Source organism: Euprymna scolopes, chromosome 45, assembly GCF_053919585.1.
Source record: "Euprymna scolopes isolate OS-2025 chromosome 45, ASM5391958v1, whole genome shotgun sequence".
Lineage (NCBI taxonomy): Eukaryota > Metazoa > Mollusca > Cephalopoda > Sepiida > Sepiolidae > Euprymna > Euprymna scolopes.
In genome coordinates this window covers 70,567,204-70,585,271 of record NC_136526.1, presented here as the reverse complement: position 1 = coordinate 70,585,271, position 18,068 = coordinate 70,567,204, and the positions used below count along the sequence as shown (strand labels likewise).

At 27.8% G+C, this 18,068-nt stretch overlaps 1 protein-coding gene across 5 annotated transcripts in view; it reads left to right on the top strand.

Annotated features, from left to right (window-relative positions):
* Positions 1 to 14,238, top strand: part of LOC145269883 (uncharacterized) — a 122,278-nt gene extending 108,040 nt beyond the window's left edge. For all 5 annotated transcript variants that reach the window (XM_080125632.1, XM_080125631.1, XM_080125630.1 and 2 more), the window contains one exon: positions 13,180 to 14,238. In XM_080125632.1, the coding sequence (XP_079981758.1) occupies positions 13,180 to 13,691 (512 nt within the window). In that variant the 3' untranslated portion in view covers positions 13,692 to 14,238. The remainder of the gene's footprint in view (positions 1 to 13,179) is intronic.
* Positions 14,239 to 18,068: the final 3,830 nt, after the last annotated feature.

The window sequence follows — 18,068 nt, the reverse complement described above, 5'->3', positions numbered from 1 at the left end:
TTAAATAAAAATTACGAAGAAAAGTTGTAGTAAGTAATTTCAATGCTTTGTTAGAATTAAACTTGTTTAAAAAAAACAAACATACAGAAAAATCTTTACAATTAAATTATAAAAATTATATTCTTTATGGAACGGAGATGTCATATTCCAAAAATCACATAAATTGATCAAGTAGTTTCTTCTTTTGTATGTTTTATTAAGAAAATTAAATGCTACAATTTTTAGCTAATAAACAGTTTTAATTATTTGGAATAAAGACAAAATCTCAGTAGTCGAATTGAATTGTCGCCCTTGAGTTTTGGGCGAAATTTAAAACAATATGGGCGTTCACGGTCTCTTTCTCGAGTCTTCATAAAATTTGATTTTCTTAGTTAAAAGTCAGCCTGCTCTCCTTCAGCATGAAATTCTGCATATCCTTCGCAGATTTGGTGGAGTTGGTGGTAGTTGTCCTCAGGGGACGGCTCTTTCTTGGGCTTTTGCCGGTTTTTCCAACTTCTTGGGAACTACTGTGCTCCAGTTTTTTTTATGCTATTATTGTTGTTGTAGGTGGTGGTGGTTGGGGTGGAGGTAGTATGCCTCTCTCGAGCTGGCTTCTCAATGGCTGTTAGTGTCACACTTCTAGATTTTCCTCCTGGATTCGCTGATTTTGTAGTAGAAGTACAAGCAACATGGACTTTTTGTGGATTCCTCTTTGAGCAATCATTAGCCATATACCCCTTCTGCTGACAATGCCAATAGTAGGGTTGACGGCCCTTGACGATTACTCTTATCGTCCAGTTGTTACACCTGAGTAGGACTGGGATCTTTTGGAAGCACTCCCAGTCCAGTCGCACTTTAATGAGTATAAGGTTTACAGCGGCCATGGATCGGGAGAACGGCTTCGACATTCCCATATTGACTCATGACAGCACCAATCTGCTTAGAGTCAAGGTAACAAGGGACGGCCATAATTTAGACGTATTTACGGTTTCTTACTCGGGTACTCCAGCTTGAGCTGCAAATGCATCCATTTCAAGTCAGACCTGGGCAGCTTTTCAGCATCATCGTTAGTCGGCAGTAGTAGGTCTCGCATGTTGTAGCTTCTCCGACATATACAGGTAGATGCCACTTTTAAGTCGCTGAGCAGCCCTAGCTGTATCAGAATTTTGGGTGAATTTTTTTTTTTTTTTTTTTTTTTACAAAGGCATCACCACATTATCAAGGCCCAGAGGCCACTCAAGGATAAGGGTTAAAGAGTGTACAGTAGAAGTTGGTCAATATAGTAATCATTAGTAATGAAAATTTGGTAAATTTAATAACTTATATGGAACGGCTCATCAAGAACTTATTTACTTTAGACTTGAAGACAACCATATTGTAGTCAGCCGGAAAGCAGGAAAACGGAAGACAATTCCACAGGCGTGCAGTTCTAAGAAAGAAGCTTTGTTCATGGAATCTACGTTTAGGTTTAGGCACAGATAAAGAGTGGGGGAAATTATTGATAGTGTTTACAGCTAGACGAGTGTTTCTTGTGAAAGTTTGGCGAGGGGGGACCATAGATTGAAGCTCAGTTGAACACTTTCCATGAAAATAACGATACATCAGAGACAAACTCGCAACATCTCTTCTGTGAGATAGAGGTTGCAAGGAGGAGAAAAGGACATCTCCTACGAGGCTACGAAGTCTATTTTGAACTCTATCAAGGCAGGACAAGTCCTTTCTAGCAGCTCCTGCCCAGATGTGGCAACAGTATTCCATCCTTGGACGTACCTGGCTCTTATATAGATAGAGAATAGCATCAGCAGTGAGATATCTACTGGATCGATAGAAAGATCCCACCATTTTTCCAGCGGCCTTGGCAACAGATTTGATATACGTGTTCCATTTAAGATCAGGAGTAATGGTCAAGCCCAGAAGCTTGTCAAAACTTGAGGCCTCCTGAAGACGAGAGCCATTCATTTCAATTGATGACAAATGTGGATTAGAATGTTGATGATGTAAAGAGAGAAGCTTGGTTTTAGATGCATTAAAAGTAACCAGCCACTCCTTTCCCCATTGTACTACGTGCTCAAGATCAGAGGAGAGAGAATTGGAGAGAACTTGGTCGTTTACTGTCTTAGATGTGGTACCATAAATGGTAGTGTCGTCAGCATAAATGTCTACAAATGATGTAAGGATATGATTTGGAAGATCATTAATGTAGATCAGGAAAAGAGTTGGGCCCAGGATGGATCCCTGAGGGACACCGGCATTAATACTGTGAGCTTCTGATTTTTTGGTGAATTTTTGATACCCCTAACACAAAACTGCGAATAAAATATTAAAAAAAAACTCGTAATTTCTCTTTTTAAAGTAGGTTGTTTATTTTCTTTATGGAATATACTTCCAAAATAAACTATTAACGTTGCTTAAAAAATATTTCTATTATTTTTTTATTTTAAAAAAAACAGTATTTAAAAAGTGCCTGCGCGCGTTCATGCAGCCATTTTTTACGTAATGAAATCAATTGAATTTTACGAGTTAAATATTTTTCAATTTTTGATACTTTAAAAATCTATCAAAATTTTTCTATTGGTTCAATTTTTACGATATTTTCAGAGTCAATGTGAAATTTTATGTACTTTCCAATAAACCAAATATAATATTTTAGACAAACGTTTTTCTATTTAACTTCACCCCCCCCCATTTTGAAATGTCTATTAAATTTTAAATAATTAATTTACGCACCAAAGTTTTATATATCTTAAATTGAAGATAAAAGATCAATAAATAAAATATTCTAATTTAAAACAAAAAAGAAGTGTTTTTTTAATTTACCTGTAAAGTCCAAAGTGTAAAACTTTTTTTTTTAAACCACGTTGTTTTTTTTTTTCAAGTGGAAGCTTATGTTTAGTAAATATTGTCAAGTAAATATTGGACGTTGACGACAATTTTTTTCTAATTCATTCAATGTTTTCTTTTTTCATATATTTAAAAAAAGATCACTCAATAAAGAAGACTTAAAATATATTAAATCAAAAATTTATGTATTTCTTTGAGAAGAGAAAAAAATCCTCGACTGTTTTTTAAGGCAAAAGCTTATAAGTAAAATTTGACTATTTTTCACTATGGGGGCACATATTTCTTCACGCACAGGGCTAGACGGCTAACGCGAACGTGTGGTTTTTACTTTCTTCTGTCCATCCGTAGTTTAAAACAAGAACAAACACTACTTCCGGCGTTTCGATAACAACGTAAAAATGCTTACGTAATAGCTTTTACAAATAGTCGTTTAAAAAATTATTTTATTTAAAAAATAAATGGAATTTAAACTATAAATATGGATAAATTCTTAACGATGAATAATGGAAGTACACATTGAATAGTATTTTTATAGGTAAGTGAGTTTTTTGGAATTTATATACATTTTTTATAATCGAAGTAAGTAAAATTTCGTTGATTTTCTACAAATCTTCTTTAAATAAAATCGATTTAAAAAAAACAAATATTGCATAATTTGCTATTAAACCTGTTATTTTTTTTATTTTGGTCTTTGCTCCTTTAATTGAAAAAAAAACGAGGGTTTGAATTACATTTTTAAAGTAGTTATGAGCTTGGAAAGATAGGAGGTCGAATTATTCATTTTTTTCACGCATTTTTAATGTCGGTTTCTGACACTGCTAGAGCAGCTCTGCCATGATTTCCTTCGGTACGTAAGTCAGGTTTTCTGTTTTAGCATCAGTGATGACTAGCGATAACATCTTCTTGCTAGTCTATGTTACCGTTAGTCAAGTCCTGATAGGTTGTGTTATAGCTAACGATAATCCTTCAGCGCCAACTGCGACTGGTGCCTCAATTCATTTTCTGATCCTTCTACTTTGGACGTAGCATAGGTATACATGTCAAAGTCTTTATTTGCTATGGTGGCGTTCTTTGTCCGGGAGGAATTCATCTGTCAAATGAGTTTTGTGTTTGTTGTTCTTGGATGGCCCGCAGTGATGGGAGAAGTGACTGATACTGCTGCTGCTTCTTTATGTGCTATTATTTTGTTTTAAACGACGTTGCCCGGGAGCAATAAATATGAGATTCCAGTATTACATTTTAAAGAAATAACTCCAGTATCTTAATTATGTTTTCAGCACATGAAAATAAGAGGACTGGGTTGGCAAAGGATAGAGAAAGGGTAACGGGGATGGATGGTAAAAGGAGAAGAGGGGAAGAGAGATACAGATACTACTAGAGAGAGAGAGGGGGGAGAGGTAGAAAATTTAATATAAAAGATGTTACACAAAAGATTGTCCACTTTATTTAATTTTATATGACCCCGAACAATGCCGGGTGACCCTGCTAGCAGTTTATCTTTTTTTAAGAATATTTAGTTGATTACTTTTACATAAGAGGAAAAAGTCATTTGCGATAATATTGATCTTGAAAACCATTTATTATTTCAAAATGAATTTATTATAAACACAAAATGTGTTTTCAAGTAAGATCTTTGACTTACTTGTTGTTTCATCAAATACTTCTGCATGCAAAATCCGATCCCGCATTTTGCTAATTCCTACCCTCTGATGAGAAGGAAAAATGCAGATTCGCGTGGAAAACACTGGAATTTCGATAGGGTTCCGTGCTAGTTTATTATATATATATATATATATATATATATATATATATATATATATATATATATATATATATATACACATACATGAGCAAACAGTTAATAAAATATGTTAAAAAACACTTTGAAATGAGTTAAAAACATATTTAATCTGAAAAGGAAACACTAGATAAATGGATAGTCCTTAATCCGCGGAGTTTCGAAGAAATACTTTCCTTCTCATCAGAGGATAGGAATTAGCAAAATGCGGGATCGGATTTCGCATGCAGAAGTATTTGATGAAACAACAAGTAAGTCAAAGATCTTACTTGAAAACAAAAAAAGTGAAGCAGAGGGAATATGGTGAAGAAAAAGGTGATTACACATGAATGGATAGTCTGGTGGAAGATAGGGTGATAACTTTAGCATTCTACACTATATATATATATATATATATATATATATATATATATATATATATATATATATATATATATATATATATATATATATATGGTAGAATGAAAACAACACTAAAACTTTTATTTTAAAACTTTTACTACATAAATCAATTCAAGTAACAAGTTCATTTGAGAAGTTTTATCACCGCACAAGCAAAAGGGTTCGGCGTATATAATCAACAGTAGGTTCTTTAATAAGACAGAGACGCGTTCGAAATGCATTTTTTAGCACTCAATTGAAACATAATACTTAATTGTATCATTTCAAACTTTAATGCAAACCATTATATATATAATTAATTTTATAAAGTCAAGAATAGATTCTCTACAGTGCAATGTAGTCAACGATCTGTTGTGGATGAAGTCACTGCGGGGAGGTATGTGAAGCTTTTTCCCGGGGCATCGTGGTGTGTCCCCGACTATAGCAGGCAATCAATCGACTTGATTAAAAAATGGGCACTTTCAATAATTTCGATTACAATAAAAATATTAGAAATATTAGAACATAGAACATATTAGAACATAGGCTGATTCTTATTTCATTTCAGGACAAGACAGAGAATTGAGTTTTCTTGTAAAATTGATTATAAACACAAAATCAAGCCGCCTTTTTTTTCTTTTTTTTTTTTTTTTTTGTGAAATTAAATATTCGCCAGAAAAGTTAAGTCAGTGTTTGACGAACTCTTGCCAAAACAGTATATAGTAAAGAATACTATACACACATCTTGAAAAAAATTCATCTCCGGAGAGAAGGTATTTTTCAATTGCTACAAAAACAGCGTTGCGTTCTGGGAGCGAGGCATAGTGGATAAGAGAATCGGTGACCTTATTTACATAATTAAAGGGCCGAAAAATACTCTTAAAAGGCACCAGAACCAACTGAAAAAATGTTACTTACAAGAGCATGAACAGAGTGTACCGGATGAGGAGTAAGATCCCATAGAATTAATTTATGAAACTTTTCAAGTGCACCAATACTCCTGAACCGAGATGATCCGGTAGGAAACGAAAGTTCACGGACCCATTGGACGTGAATTCAAAACGTAACCGATATTTAAAATTTACACTGGACATATTCATATAAAGTATGCAGATGGGACCTACGACGAAAATACTCGATAATTATTTGATATATGAAGCTATTTAAAATCCAAAAGGTGTTGTGTTAGGATCTACCTAATTAGCATAGATGAGTATCAACTATATAAATATGGTTGGTACCGTAAAGACGGGACAGATCCAACGCGAAACTCAGCGAGACAGGAGATCGAGAGTCAATGACCACCCAGTGGACACCTTCTCCGGGGATGGTCTCCCCATGATTATACCAATGGATTCTATGTAAATACTAGACTACCCGTGACCCGTTGGGTCAGTATGTTATATTAGCTATGGAATTCATGTATGAGCGTGACACTTGTGACGTAAAGAAAATAGGGTTTTCTTTTTGACAAAACAGAAACATTTCTATGAAAATATATTTAAATGAAAAAAGAATATAGATAGATTTCTATGAGTCGTTCTCTTTATAATTGTTTATTTTGAAAAAAAGAATTACAGTTACTGAATTATAAGTGATTGGTCATACTTATAGGTGCACTGAACAGATACCATAATACGTATAGTTAAATTCAAATTTTGCTATATCTGCTTTTTTTTTACATCGTTCATTTGTGTATTACGTTTAAGTTATTTGAAACCCCACTCTTCTCATGTTAAATAATAATTTCGAAATAATAACGTTAATATTTCAGCGTCCCAATTGTTCTTTTGCTTTGTTTTTTTTTTGTTTTTTTTTTTCGCGTTTAAATTATCCAAATAAACAATTATTAATACTGTCTACTTTTTTTTACATCGTTCATTTCTATATTACGTTTAAGTTACTTTAAACCCCACTTTTCCCATGTTAAATAATAATTTCGAAATAATAGCGTTAATATTTCAGTACGCAAGTTATGCGCGCATGCGCAACCGGATGTCGTAAACCGGAAAGTGGGTTACAAACATCGTTACAAGGTCATTGAGTTTTATAATTATATAGATTGTATATACTTTCTTGCTTTCAATATATCTGTTCTATTTTACTTTTGTGTTGAAGTTCTTTATTCCATCTGTTCAGCCAAGTTTCAACAATGGCGACAAGTTATTGAAGAACCCAGGTAGAAGAGAAAAAATTATTAATTAAAAGCCGCTACCTTAACAAATGCGTAGAAGGAATATGACGCGTGCAGAGAAAAAGGCTCAACCTTAACTTAACGACGAAGGATTCAGAACTTTATGATATTTAAAAGTCGTTAAAAGACGACTAAGTACGGAGGAATTTTCACTCAGAAAAAAATTAAAATATGCCGTTACACTAACAACGGTGACTTTAAATTGAAAAGAAAATTATTTGCAACGATACAACTTAAAACTGGTTCGACTACTAAAACATATATGGAATTAAAATACACACAAATACACCGTGTCAACTTTGAAAATGTTACGAACTTCAAAAAATTCATTTTTTTGTTAAAAAGCATACAAGTGTAAATCGAAATAATATATAATAGAAAGTAATATTATAAAAATATAAAAAGAACGTAATATTATAAAAATATATAATAGAAAATAATATTATAAAAATATAAAAAGAAAGTAATATTATAAAAATATATAATAGTAAATAATATTATAAAAATATATAATAGATTATAATATTATAAAAATATATAATAAAAAATAATATTATAAAAATATATAATAAAAAATAATATTATAAAAATATATAATAGAAAATAATATTACAAAAATATATAATAGAAAGTAATATTATAAAAATATATGATAGAAGGTAATATTATAAAAATATATAATAGATTATAAACTTATAAAAATATATAATAAAAAATAATATTATAAAAATATATAATAAAAAATAATATTATAAAATATATAATAAAACATAATATTATAAACATATATAATAGAAAGTAATATTATAAAAATATATAATAGAAAATAATATTATAAAAATATATAATAAAAAATAATATTATAAAAATATATAATAAAAAATAATATTACAAAAATATAAAAAGAAAGTAATATTATAAAAATATATAATAGAAGGTAATATTATAAAATATATAATAGAAGTAATATTATAAAAATATATAATGAAAAGTAATATGATAAAAATATATAATAAAAGGTAATATTATAAAAATATATAATAGAAGTAATATTATAAAAATATATAATAGAAGTAATATTATAAAAATATAAAAAGAAAGAATTATTATAAAAATATATAATAGAACGTAATATTATAAAAATATATAATAGAAGGTAATATTATAAAAATATATAATAGAAGGTAATATTATAAAAATATATAAAAGAAGGTAATATTATAAAAATATATAATAGAAGGTAATATTATAAAAATATAAAAAGAAAGTAATATTATAAAAATATATAATAGAAAATAATATTATAAAAATATATAATGGAAGGTAATATTATAAAGATATATAATAAATAATAATATTATAAAAATATAAACAGAAAGTAATATTATAAAAATATATAATAGATTATAATATTAAAAAAATATATAATAGAAGGTAATATTATAAAATATATAATAGAAGGTAATATTATAACATATATAAAAGAAAGTAATATTATAACAATATAAAAAGAAAGTAATATTATAAAAATATATAATAGAATGTAATATTATAAAAATATATAATAAAAAGTAATATTATAAAAATATATAATAAAAGGTAACATTATAAAAATATATAATAGAAGGTAATATTATAAAAATATAAAAAGAAAGTAATATTATAAAAATATAAAAAGAAAATAATATTATAAACATATAAAAAGAAAAGAATATTATAAAAATATATAATAGAAGGTAATATTATAAAAATATAAAAAGAAAGCAATATTATAAAAATATAAAAAGAAAATAACATTATAAAAATATAAAAAGAAAATAATATTATAAAAATATATAATAAAAGGTAATATTATAAAAATATAAAAAGAAAGTAATATTATAAAAATATAAAAAGAAAATAATATTATAAAAATATATAATAGAAGGTAATATTATAAAAATATATAATAGAAGGTAATATTATAAAAATATATAATAGAAGATTATATTATAAAAATATATAATAGAAGGTAATATTATAAAAATATAAAAAGAAAGTAATATTATAAAAATACAAAAAGAAAGTAATATTATAAAAATATATAATAGAAGGAAATATTATAAAAATATAAAAAGAAAGTAATATTATAAAAATATATAATAGAAGGTAATATTATAAAAATATAAAAAGAAAGTAATATTATAAAAATATAAAAAGAAAGTAATATTATAAAAATATATAATAGAAGGTAATACTATATAAATATATAATAGAAGGTAATATTATAAAAATATATAATAGATTATAATATTATAAAAATATATAATAGAAGGTAATATTCTAAAAATATATAATAGAAGGTAATATTATAAAAATATATGATAGAAGGTAATATTATAAAAATATATGATAAAAGGTAATATTATAAAAATATATGATAGAAGGTAATATTATAAAATATATAATAGAAGGTAATATTATAAAAATATATAATAGAAGGTAATATTATAAAAATATATGATAGAAGGTAATATTATAAAAATATATAATAGAAGGTAATATTATAAAAATATATAATAGAAGGTAATATTATAAAAATATGTAATAGAAGGTAATATTATAAAAATATATAATAAAAGGTAATATTATAAAAATATATGATAGAAGGTAATATTATAAAAATATATAATAGAAGGTAATATTATAAAAATATAAAAAGAAAGTAATATTATAAAAATATAAAAAGAAAATAATATTATAAAAATATATAATAGAAGGTAATATTATAAAAATATATAATAGAAGGTAATATTATAAAAATATATAATAGAAGATTATATTATAAAAATATATAATAGAAGGTAATATTATAAAAATATAAAAAGAAAGTAATATTATAAAAATACAAAAAGAAAGTAATATTATAAAAATATATAATAGAAGGAAATATTATAAAAATATAAAAAGAAAGTAATATTATAAAAATATAAAAAGAAAGTAATATTATAAAAATATATAATAGAAGGTAATACTATATAAATATATAATAGAAGGTAATATTATAAAAATATATAATAGATTATAATATTATAAAAATATATAATAGAAGGTAATATTCTAAAAATATATAATAGAAGGTAATATTATAAAAATATATGATAGAAGGTAATATTATAAAAATATATGATAAAAGGTAATATTATAAAAATATATGATAGAAGGTAATATTATAAAATATATAATAGAAGGTAATATTATAAAAATATATAATAGAAGGTAATATTATAAAAATATATAATAGAAGGTAATATTATAAAAATATATGATAGAAGGTTATACTATATAAATATATAATAGAAGGTAATATTATAAAAATATATAATAGAAGGTAATATTATAAAAATATATAAAAGAAGGTAATATTATAAAAATATATAATAGAAGGTAATATTATAAAAATATATAATAGAAGGTAATATTATAAAAATATATAATAGAAGGTAATATTATAAAAATATATAATAAAAGGTAATATTATAAAAATATATAATAAAAGGTAATATTATAAAAATATATGATAGAAGGTAATATTATAAAAATATATAATAGAAGGTAATATTATAAAAATATATGATAGAAGGTAATATTATAAAAATATGTAATAGAAGGTAATATTATAAAAATATATAATAGAAGGTAATATTATAAAAATATATGATAGAAGGTAATATTATAAAAATATATGATAGAAGGTAATATTATAAAAATATATAATAGAAGGTAATATTATAAAAATGTATAATAGAAGGTAATATTATAAAAATATATGATAGAAAGTAATATTATAAAAATATATAATAGAAGGTAATATTATAAAAATATATAATAGAAGGTAACATTATAAAAATATGTAATAGAAGGTAATATTATAAAAATATATAATAGAAGGTAATATTATAAAAATATATAACAGAAAATAATATTATAACAATATGTAATAGAAGGTAATATTATAAAAATATGTAATAGAAGGTAATATTATAAAAATATATAATCGAAGGTAATATTATAAAAATATGTAATAGAAGGTAATATTATAAAAATATATGATAGAAGGTAATATTATAAAAATATGTAATAGAAGGTAATATTATAAAAATATATAATAGAAGGTAATATTATAAAAATATATAATAGAAGGTAATATGTTAAAAATATATAATAGAAGGTAATATTATAAAAATATATAATAGAAGGTAATATTATAAAAATATGTAATAGAAGGTAATATTATAAAAATATATAATAGAAGGTAATATTATAAAAATATGTAATAGAAGGTAATATTATAAAAATATGTAATAGAAGGTAATATTATAAAAATATATAATGAAAAGTAATATGATAAAAATATATAATAAAAGGTAATATTATAAAAATATATAATAGAAGGTAATATTATAAAAATATATAATAGAAGGTAATATTATAAAAATATATAAAAGAAGGTAATATTATAAAAATATATAATAGAAGTTAATATTATAAAAATATATAATAGAAGGTAATATTATAAAAATATATGATAGAAGGTAATATTATAAAAATATATAATAGAAGGTAATATTATAAAAATATATAATAGAAGGTAATATTATAAAAATATATGATAGAAGGTAATATTATAAAAATATGTAATAGAAGGTAATATTATAAAAATATATAATAGAAGGTTATACTATATAAATATATAATAGAAGGTAATATTATAAAAATATATAATAGAAGGTAATATTATAAAAAATATATGATAGAAGGTAAAATTATAAAAATATATGATAGAAGGTAAAATTATAAAAATATATAATAGAAGGTAATATTATAAAAATATATAATAGAAGGTAATATTATAAAAATATATGATAGAAGGTAACATTATAAAAATATATAATAGAAGGTAATATAAAAAATATATAATAGAAGGTAATATTATAAAAATATAAAAAGAAAGTAATATTATAAAAATATATAATAGAAGGTTATACTATATAAATATATAATAGAAGGTAATATTATAAAAATATATAATAGAAGGTAATATTATAAAAATATATGATAGAAGGTAAAATTATAAAAATATATAATAGAAGGTAATATTATAAAAATATATAATAGAAGGTAATATTATAAAAATATATGATAGAAGGTAACATTATAAAAATATATAGGTTACTATGAAATAATTGGGATCATTAAAGAAGAGTAAATAATAATAAAGTTCAATAATCAAATATAATAAAATGATATGAAGAAGGTTTTATTTAACTTTTTTTTTAAGAAATGTAAAATAAAATGGCGTCGTGCGAAGAAAATCAGTTTAAAATTTCTTTCTCTTCATTCGACATCATTTGAGAATTGTTAAGATTTCTTGCTTATCTTCTTTTTTCTTTTTTATCTTTTTCGTTTTTATCTTCTTTTTCGTTTTTATCTTCTTTTTCTTTTTCCTGTCGTCTTCTTGTTTCCTTCTTTCTTACTCTTACCATCTCCTTCTCTTTTTCATCCTCTCTCTTTCTTTCACTCTCTTTTTCCATTGTTCTTCTTTCTCTTTAAATCTCTCTTGTTCTCTCCCTCCCCATCTTTGGTTCCCCCTTTCTCTTTCTCCCCCTCTCTTCCTTTTCCTTCACCTTTTCTTCTTTATTTGTTTTTATCCTCTTCCATCTTTCCCAGAAATGATGTTTTTACGGAAGTCACCGAAAATGAAATCGGTCGAGAGAGAAAAAGAAAGAAAAAGGAACAAAAAAAAATGATAACGAGTGAGAATGAAAGAAAGAAAGATAAGAGATAGAAAGAGGATAAAGAAGGAAAATTGTTTTTTTTTAAATTTCCTTTTTTCTTTTCTTTTTCTTCTTTTTTAATATTTATATATATATATTTTTTTGTATTCATTTGAAAAAAGACCACTTTTCCTAAATATTTGCTTTTCTCTTAATATTTTTTCTTTCAGTTTTAATAATGGAGCGAGAAATTTTGGATGAATTACAGCTAAGCAAAGAATGGCGTCTTCCACCGGGATCGAAACCGCGAATCATTGAGTCGATTCTCCTATTAAGGGGATCTTATTTTGATTATGACCGATTCCCAGGAACCGGATCAATTTACCCAAACTTTTTTTTTGCCGATTCAAACAATTGTTCAATAATTATATTGAATAATCATGAAAAATTTACTGAATTTTCTTTCGATGACGAAAACAACGAAAACCTTTCCTCCTTTAAACCATACGACATGTGTTTAATGCCGGATGACATTTTAGCGGTTTGTGGTGAACATTCGTCGGGTTTTGGTATAATTGTTTTGTTGCAAATAATACGCGATCATCCGCTTCTTCAACTCGAAAAAATAATCCTAACAACAGAAACAAAGTTTTATTCTTTGTGTTTTAAAAATGATTCGTTGTTTTGTTTGGATTCTGAATGTCAAATTCACAGTTTTTCAAAAAAAGGAGAAAAACTGTAAACCATCAAAGTTGATGGAATGACGAAGGGATCAGTTGGTTTTCTTTCCCGAATTCGTGCGTTTCCTTATAAGAATAATAGAATCTTTTATGAAATGTTTGATGGAATGTTTTATGAAATGTTTGATGGAACGTTTGATGAAATGTTTGACGGAATCTTTGATAAAATGTTTAATGCGGAAATGTGTATATCTTCGTTAAATTTGTCTCAGGTTTTTTATTTTAATTCAAGAAACCAAAAATTTCCTTTTGTGAAAAAAGGAAGAAATAAATTTTTCGATTTTTCTGTTGATTTTTGGAATCGTTTTTATTTCGTAACTCTTGATGATGAAATTGTTTCTTTTCAAAAAAATCCTGAGGACTTTAAAATTTTATACAAATTTTCTAAAAAATCCGAAGGTTTTCCCCTAACTTCGGTTTGGCTCGATGAAATAATTGTTTGCAGAAAAATTGAGGGGGAATATCTGATAAAATATTTCAGAATAAAAAAAAAAAACTTTTTTTTTTAATAAATGTAAATTTTGAAATTAAATTTTCTTTTTCAAAATCGTTTTTGTTGCTTTCGAATTTTATGTGAACAAATTTTTCCGTTTAGTTTTGTTGTGGTAGGACACTTGGTGTGCGGTCTCTAGGGCATACGTGCGTTGCTATTATATATTTTGTAAGTTAACAGCTTCAGCTAAACTTCCCTCACCTAAAATTTACGATTCCACTTTTTAGGTGATTACGTGTGTGAACAACCTGAAAAACTTGTCACAAAGAAGAAAAAAGTGTTAGAATTTAGAGAGTGATGTCAGAACTAGATATAAATTTAACGTTAAATAACTCCCTAGTTCTTGATCACTCTAGCATTTTAGGGCAAATAATCAAATTTGTTTTTTTTTTTGCGGGGGGCTTTGAAATATTTATTCAATGCGTTTTGGGGGTACAAATGTAGTGTTCTTTTATTTTTTTTAGTTATTGAATACGTTTTACGAAAATTGGGGGTACAGTTTGTTTTGGAAAAGGGTTGCCAAAACTTAATTTGTAGATGGGCACTCTCCCCTAAACCACTCATGACGACTTAGAGTACGTGGAAGTGGAAGTATTTTAAGGAGTAGGTGCTTTACAACACGGACTTATGGATTTGCAGGCCGCCCCTGGAAGAGAAACATTCGATGACTTGCACACATACAGATATATTCCATCTGATGAATGCGGGACTTTTCAGTATTGTCTATAAGAAAGCATAATTTGACCCAGAAATATGTGACAGGATATCGGTCAAGGTAATATTAAACAATAGACAATGGAAAATATTAACACTCCAATGAGAAAAGAATGTCTATATAAATCATCACAAAGAGAAAGCGAAGCAGTTAGTCAGAGAGAGAGCAAGCTTATCATTTTCTTCACTGCCAACATCCACACCAATCCCACGCGCCTTCAAAGATATCAAAGCACTAGTAATAACTTTAAATCCAAAGCGGATTGTAGCTGTGAAATAAAAACAAAATATTATTTGATAGATCAACTGTGTTGTGCTTTACTCGCTGTCTTTTAGTAGATTGAACAATCTCATCATTGTCTTTTAGAAAGCATAACTTGACCCAGAAATATGTTCATTTGTAGGTAATCCCACCATAATACATATAATAATTTTTACTTGTAATTATTGTTCTACAGAGTCACTTTTCATAATTTTTGGAATTCGTACTATTTTCGACATTAGGTAATAATGTTTTCACCTGAAATGCGTTACTTTAAATAATCACCAATGTAAACAAGCAGCTTATCCTGCCTTGATAGAGTGCAAAATAGACTTCGTAGCCTAATGGGGAATACGTTTTTCTCTTCCCTGCAACCTCTTTCCCACAGTAGAGACCTTGCGAGCCTGTCTCTACTTTATCATTATTTTCGTGGCAAGTGCTCGTCTGAGCTCAATCCAATCCTGTCCTGACTTTCTCGAAAAACACTCGTCTAACGGAAACCACTAACAATAATTTCCCCCACTCTTTATCTGGGCCTAAACCTAAACGTAGATTCCATAAACAAAGCTTCTTTCTTAGAACTGCACGTCTGTGGAACTCTCTTCCGTTTCCCTGCTACAATTTGGTGGTCTTCAAGTCCAATGTAAACAAATTTCCATTACTAACGATTATTAGGATATTATCCTATTGACTAGTGTACACTCAATAACCTTTATCCTCGAGTGGCCTCTATGCCTTGATAAGTGGTGAGTTCTATGTAAAAAAGGTGAAAGGCCCAACATATAAAATAAACAGTAGCTTTTGATGACAGGGGCGCGTTCGAAATGAATGTTTCTGTTTAAAGCGCAATTTCACAATGAAACAACTTTTTTCATTTTAAACTTAAATTCAAACCATTATCACCGCACAACCAGTAATGTCAGGCATATGAAATCAACAGTAGGTTCTTTGATATGACAGGGGTGCGTTCGAAATTAATGTTTCTGTTTATAGCACAATTGAACCATAATACTTGACTTTTGTATTTTAAAATTTAATTCAAGCCATTAGATATAAAAATAAGTTCTCTACAGTGCAATGTAAACTACAATTTATTGTGAACGTAGTCACTGCAAAAGGCATTGAAGCTTCCTCCAGGTGCACCGTGATGGGCCCCCAATAAGAACAAGCAATAAATTGATTAGATTGAAAAATTTACAAGCGTCATTTGTTTTTTGTTTTTTTGTTGTTTTTTTTTGTTTTGTTTTGTTTTGTTTTTTTCGCTTACAACATTTTGCTTTTGGTTTCGCATCTGGGTGATAACACCCCAGTTCGGTTGTTTTTTAAGCTCGCTCCCTCCCCCGCCCCCATTGTCACAATATCGCCCCTGCTACCACATTTTTTTACAACGCGGCAACACCGCCTCCACCCGCCTCAGTTGTCACAATTCTTTTACGACCGGGCAACGCTGGGCGCTCCCTTCGTTAGTCTATTAAATAAATATCAAACGTGTGTGTGTGTGTGTGTGTGTGTGTGTGTGTGTGTGTGTGTGTGTGTGTGTGTGTGTGTGTGTGTGTCAGCTAAAAACTTTGGTCATCCAAATCTTACAGGCACAAATCGTTAAAAAAAGAGTGATCTCTCGGACAAAAAATGTTAAAAATTGGGGAAAAAATCGTCGAATATGTCGCGTAGATATATCGCTTTGTTTGAAGGTGTCAGAGAAAAAAACTTGTTTTCGTCGCAGTTTGCAAACCGCACATGCGCTAATCGTTGTTGCGTTATTCTGTTTTAGGACATCTGCATACGCATGGGCCCATCGATAAAATAACTAACTTGCTAACTTGAGATCCGAGTTCGCGCCCGGCATGCGTCGATATTTTTTTTTTTTTGTGGTTGTTTTTTTTTTTGCTTAGAAAAATTTTTGCTTTAGGTTTCGTTACTGGCTGATGACACTCAAGTCCTTTGTTTTTAACGCCGCCCTCCCCAACCCCGTTATTACAATTTTTTTTTTTTTTTTTTTGTCTCCTTACAATTTGTTTACGACCGGGCATCACGCCCCCCCCCCGCCTCTGTTGTCACAACTGTACACAAAAAAAACATACACACACACACACACACACGTACATTTTTTAATACATATAATAAACAGATATATATATACCTTTAACACTAGTTTAACAAACGGGGCAAATAGTACCATTGCCTGCTTGCCCAGACAAGAGAAGGACATAGCTTTTTCGTTCGGAACCATCGCTGTATTGATCCAGACGCGCGTCTGAAAATGTAAATCATTATCTACCCCCGAAAACTCAAACAACCAAATTGTTTTTCCACTTTGACATTTATTCCCATTTCGACTTTTTATTTCTGGATTTGTACGCCATTCCTTTTTTTATATTTTATAATTATGAACCCCGCCGGTACGTCGCGTCACCCAGTAAGCCCTTCTTCAGTGCGTTGGTGGAATCGTCTTTGCTGCATTGTCCACAAGGCCGGATCTTCTGTGATCCTCTAGAGATTTCGTCTTCGGAGATAGCGGGTGCCCGTTGACGGAAGCAGTTTCACAAGTAAAAAAAAATAATAATGAAAACATCAGCACATCAGCAAATCGAAGAATTTTGAATAAACAAAAACTCCGGAGATTGGGTTATATGGAATGTATTAAAAGAAAACCATAAAAGAAATATATACAAACATATGTACAGTTTGGAGTATGAATTTGTAAGCAAGCATTTAAACTTCTAAGTGGGGCTTCCCCTTGCTGGATTTCACAGGTCTATTAATTTAACCCTTTTTAGTTACCGGGCAATAGGCGAGGAGGGAGAGAGAGAGGAGAGGTGAGGGGGCTTGACTCTCGGACTCGCTCTGTTTTGCTCCGAATTCCCAGACTCTCAGACTCTCTTGGTCTTTATATAGTAGAGCACTGGGCGG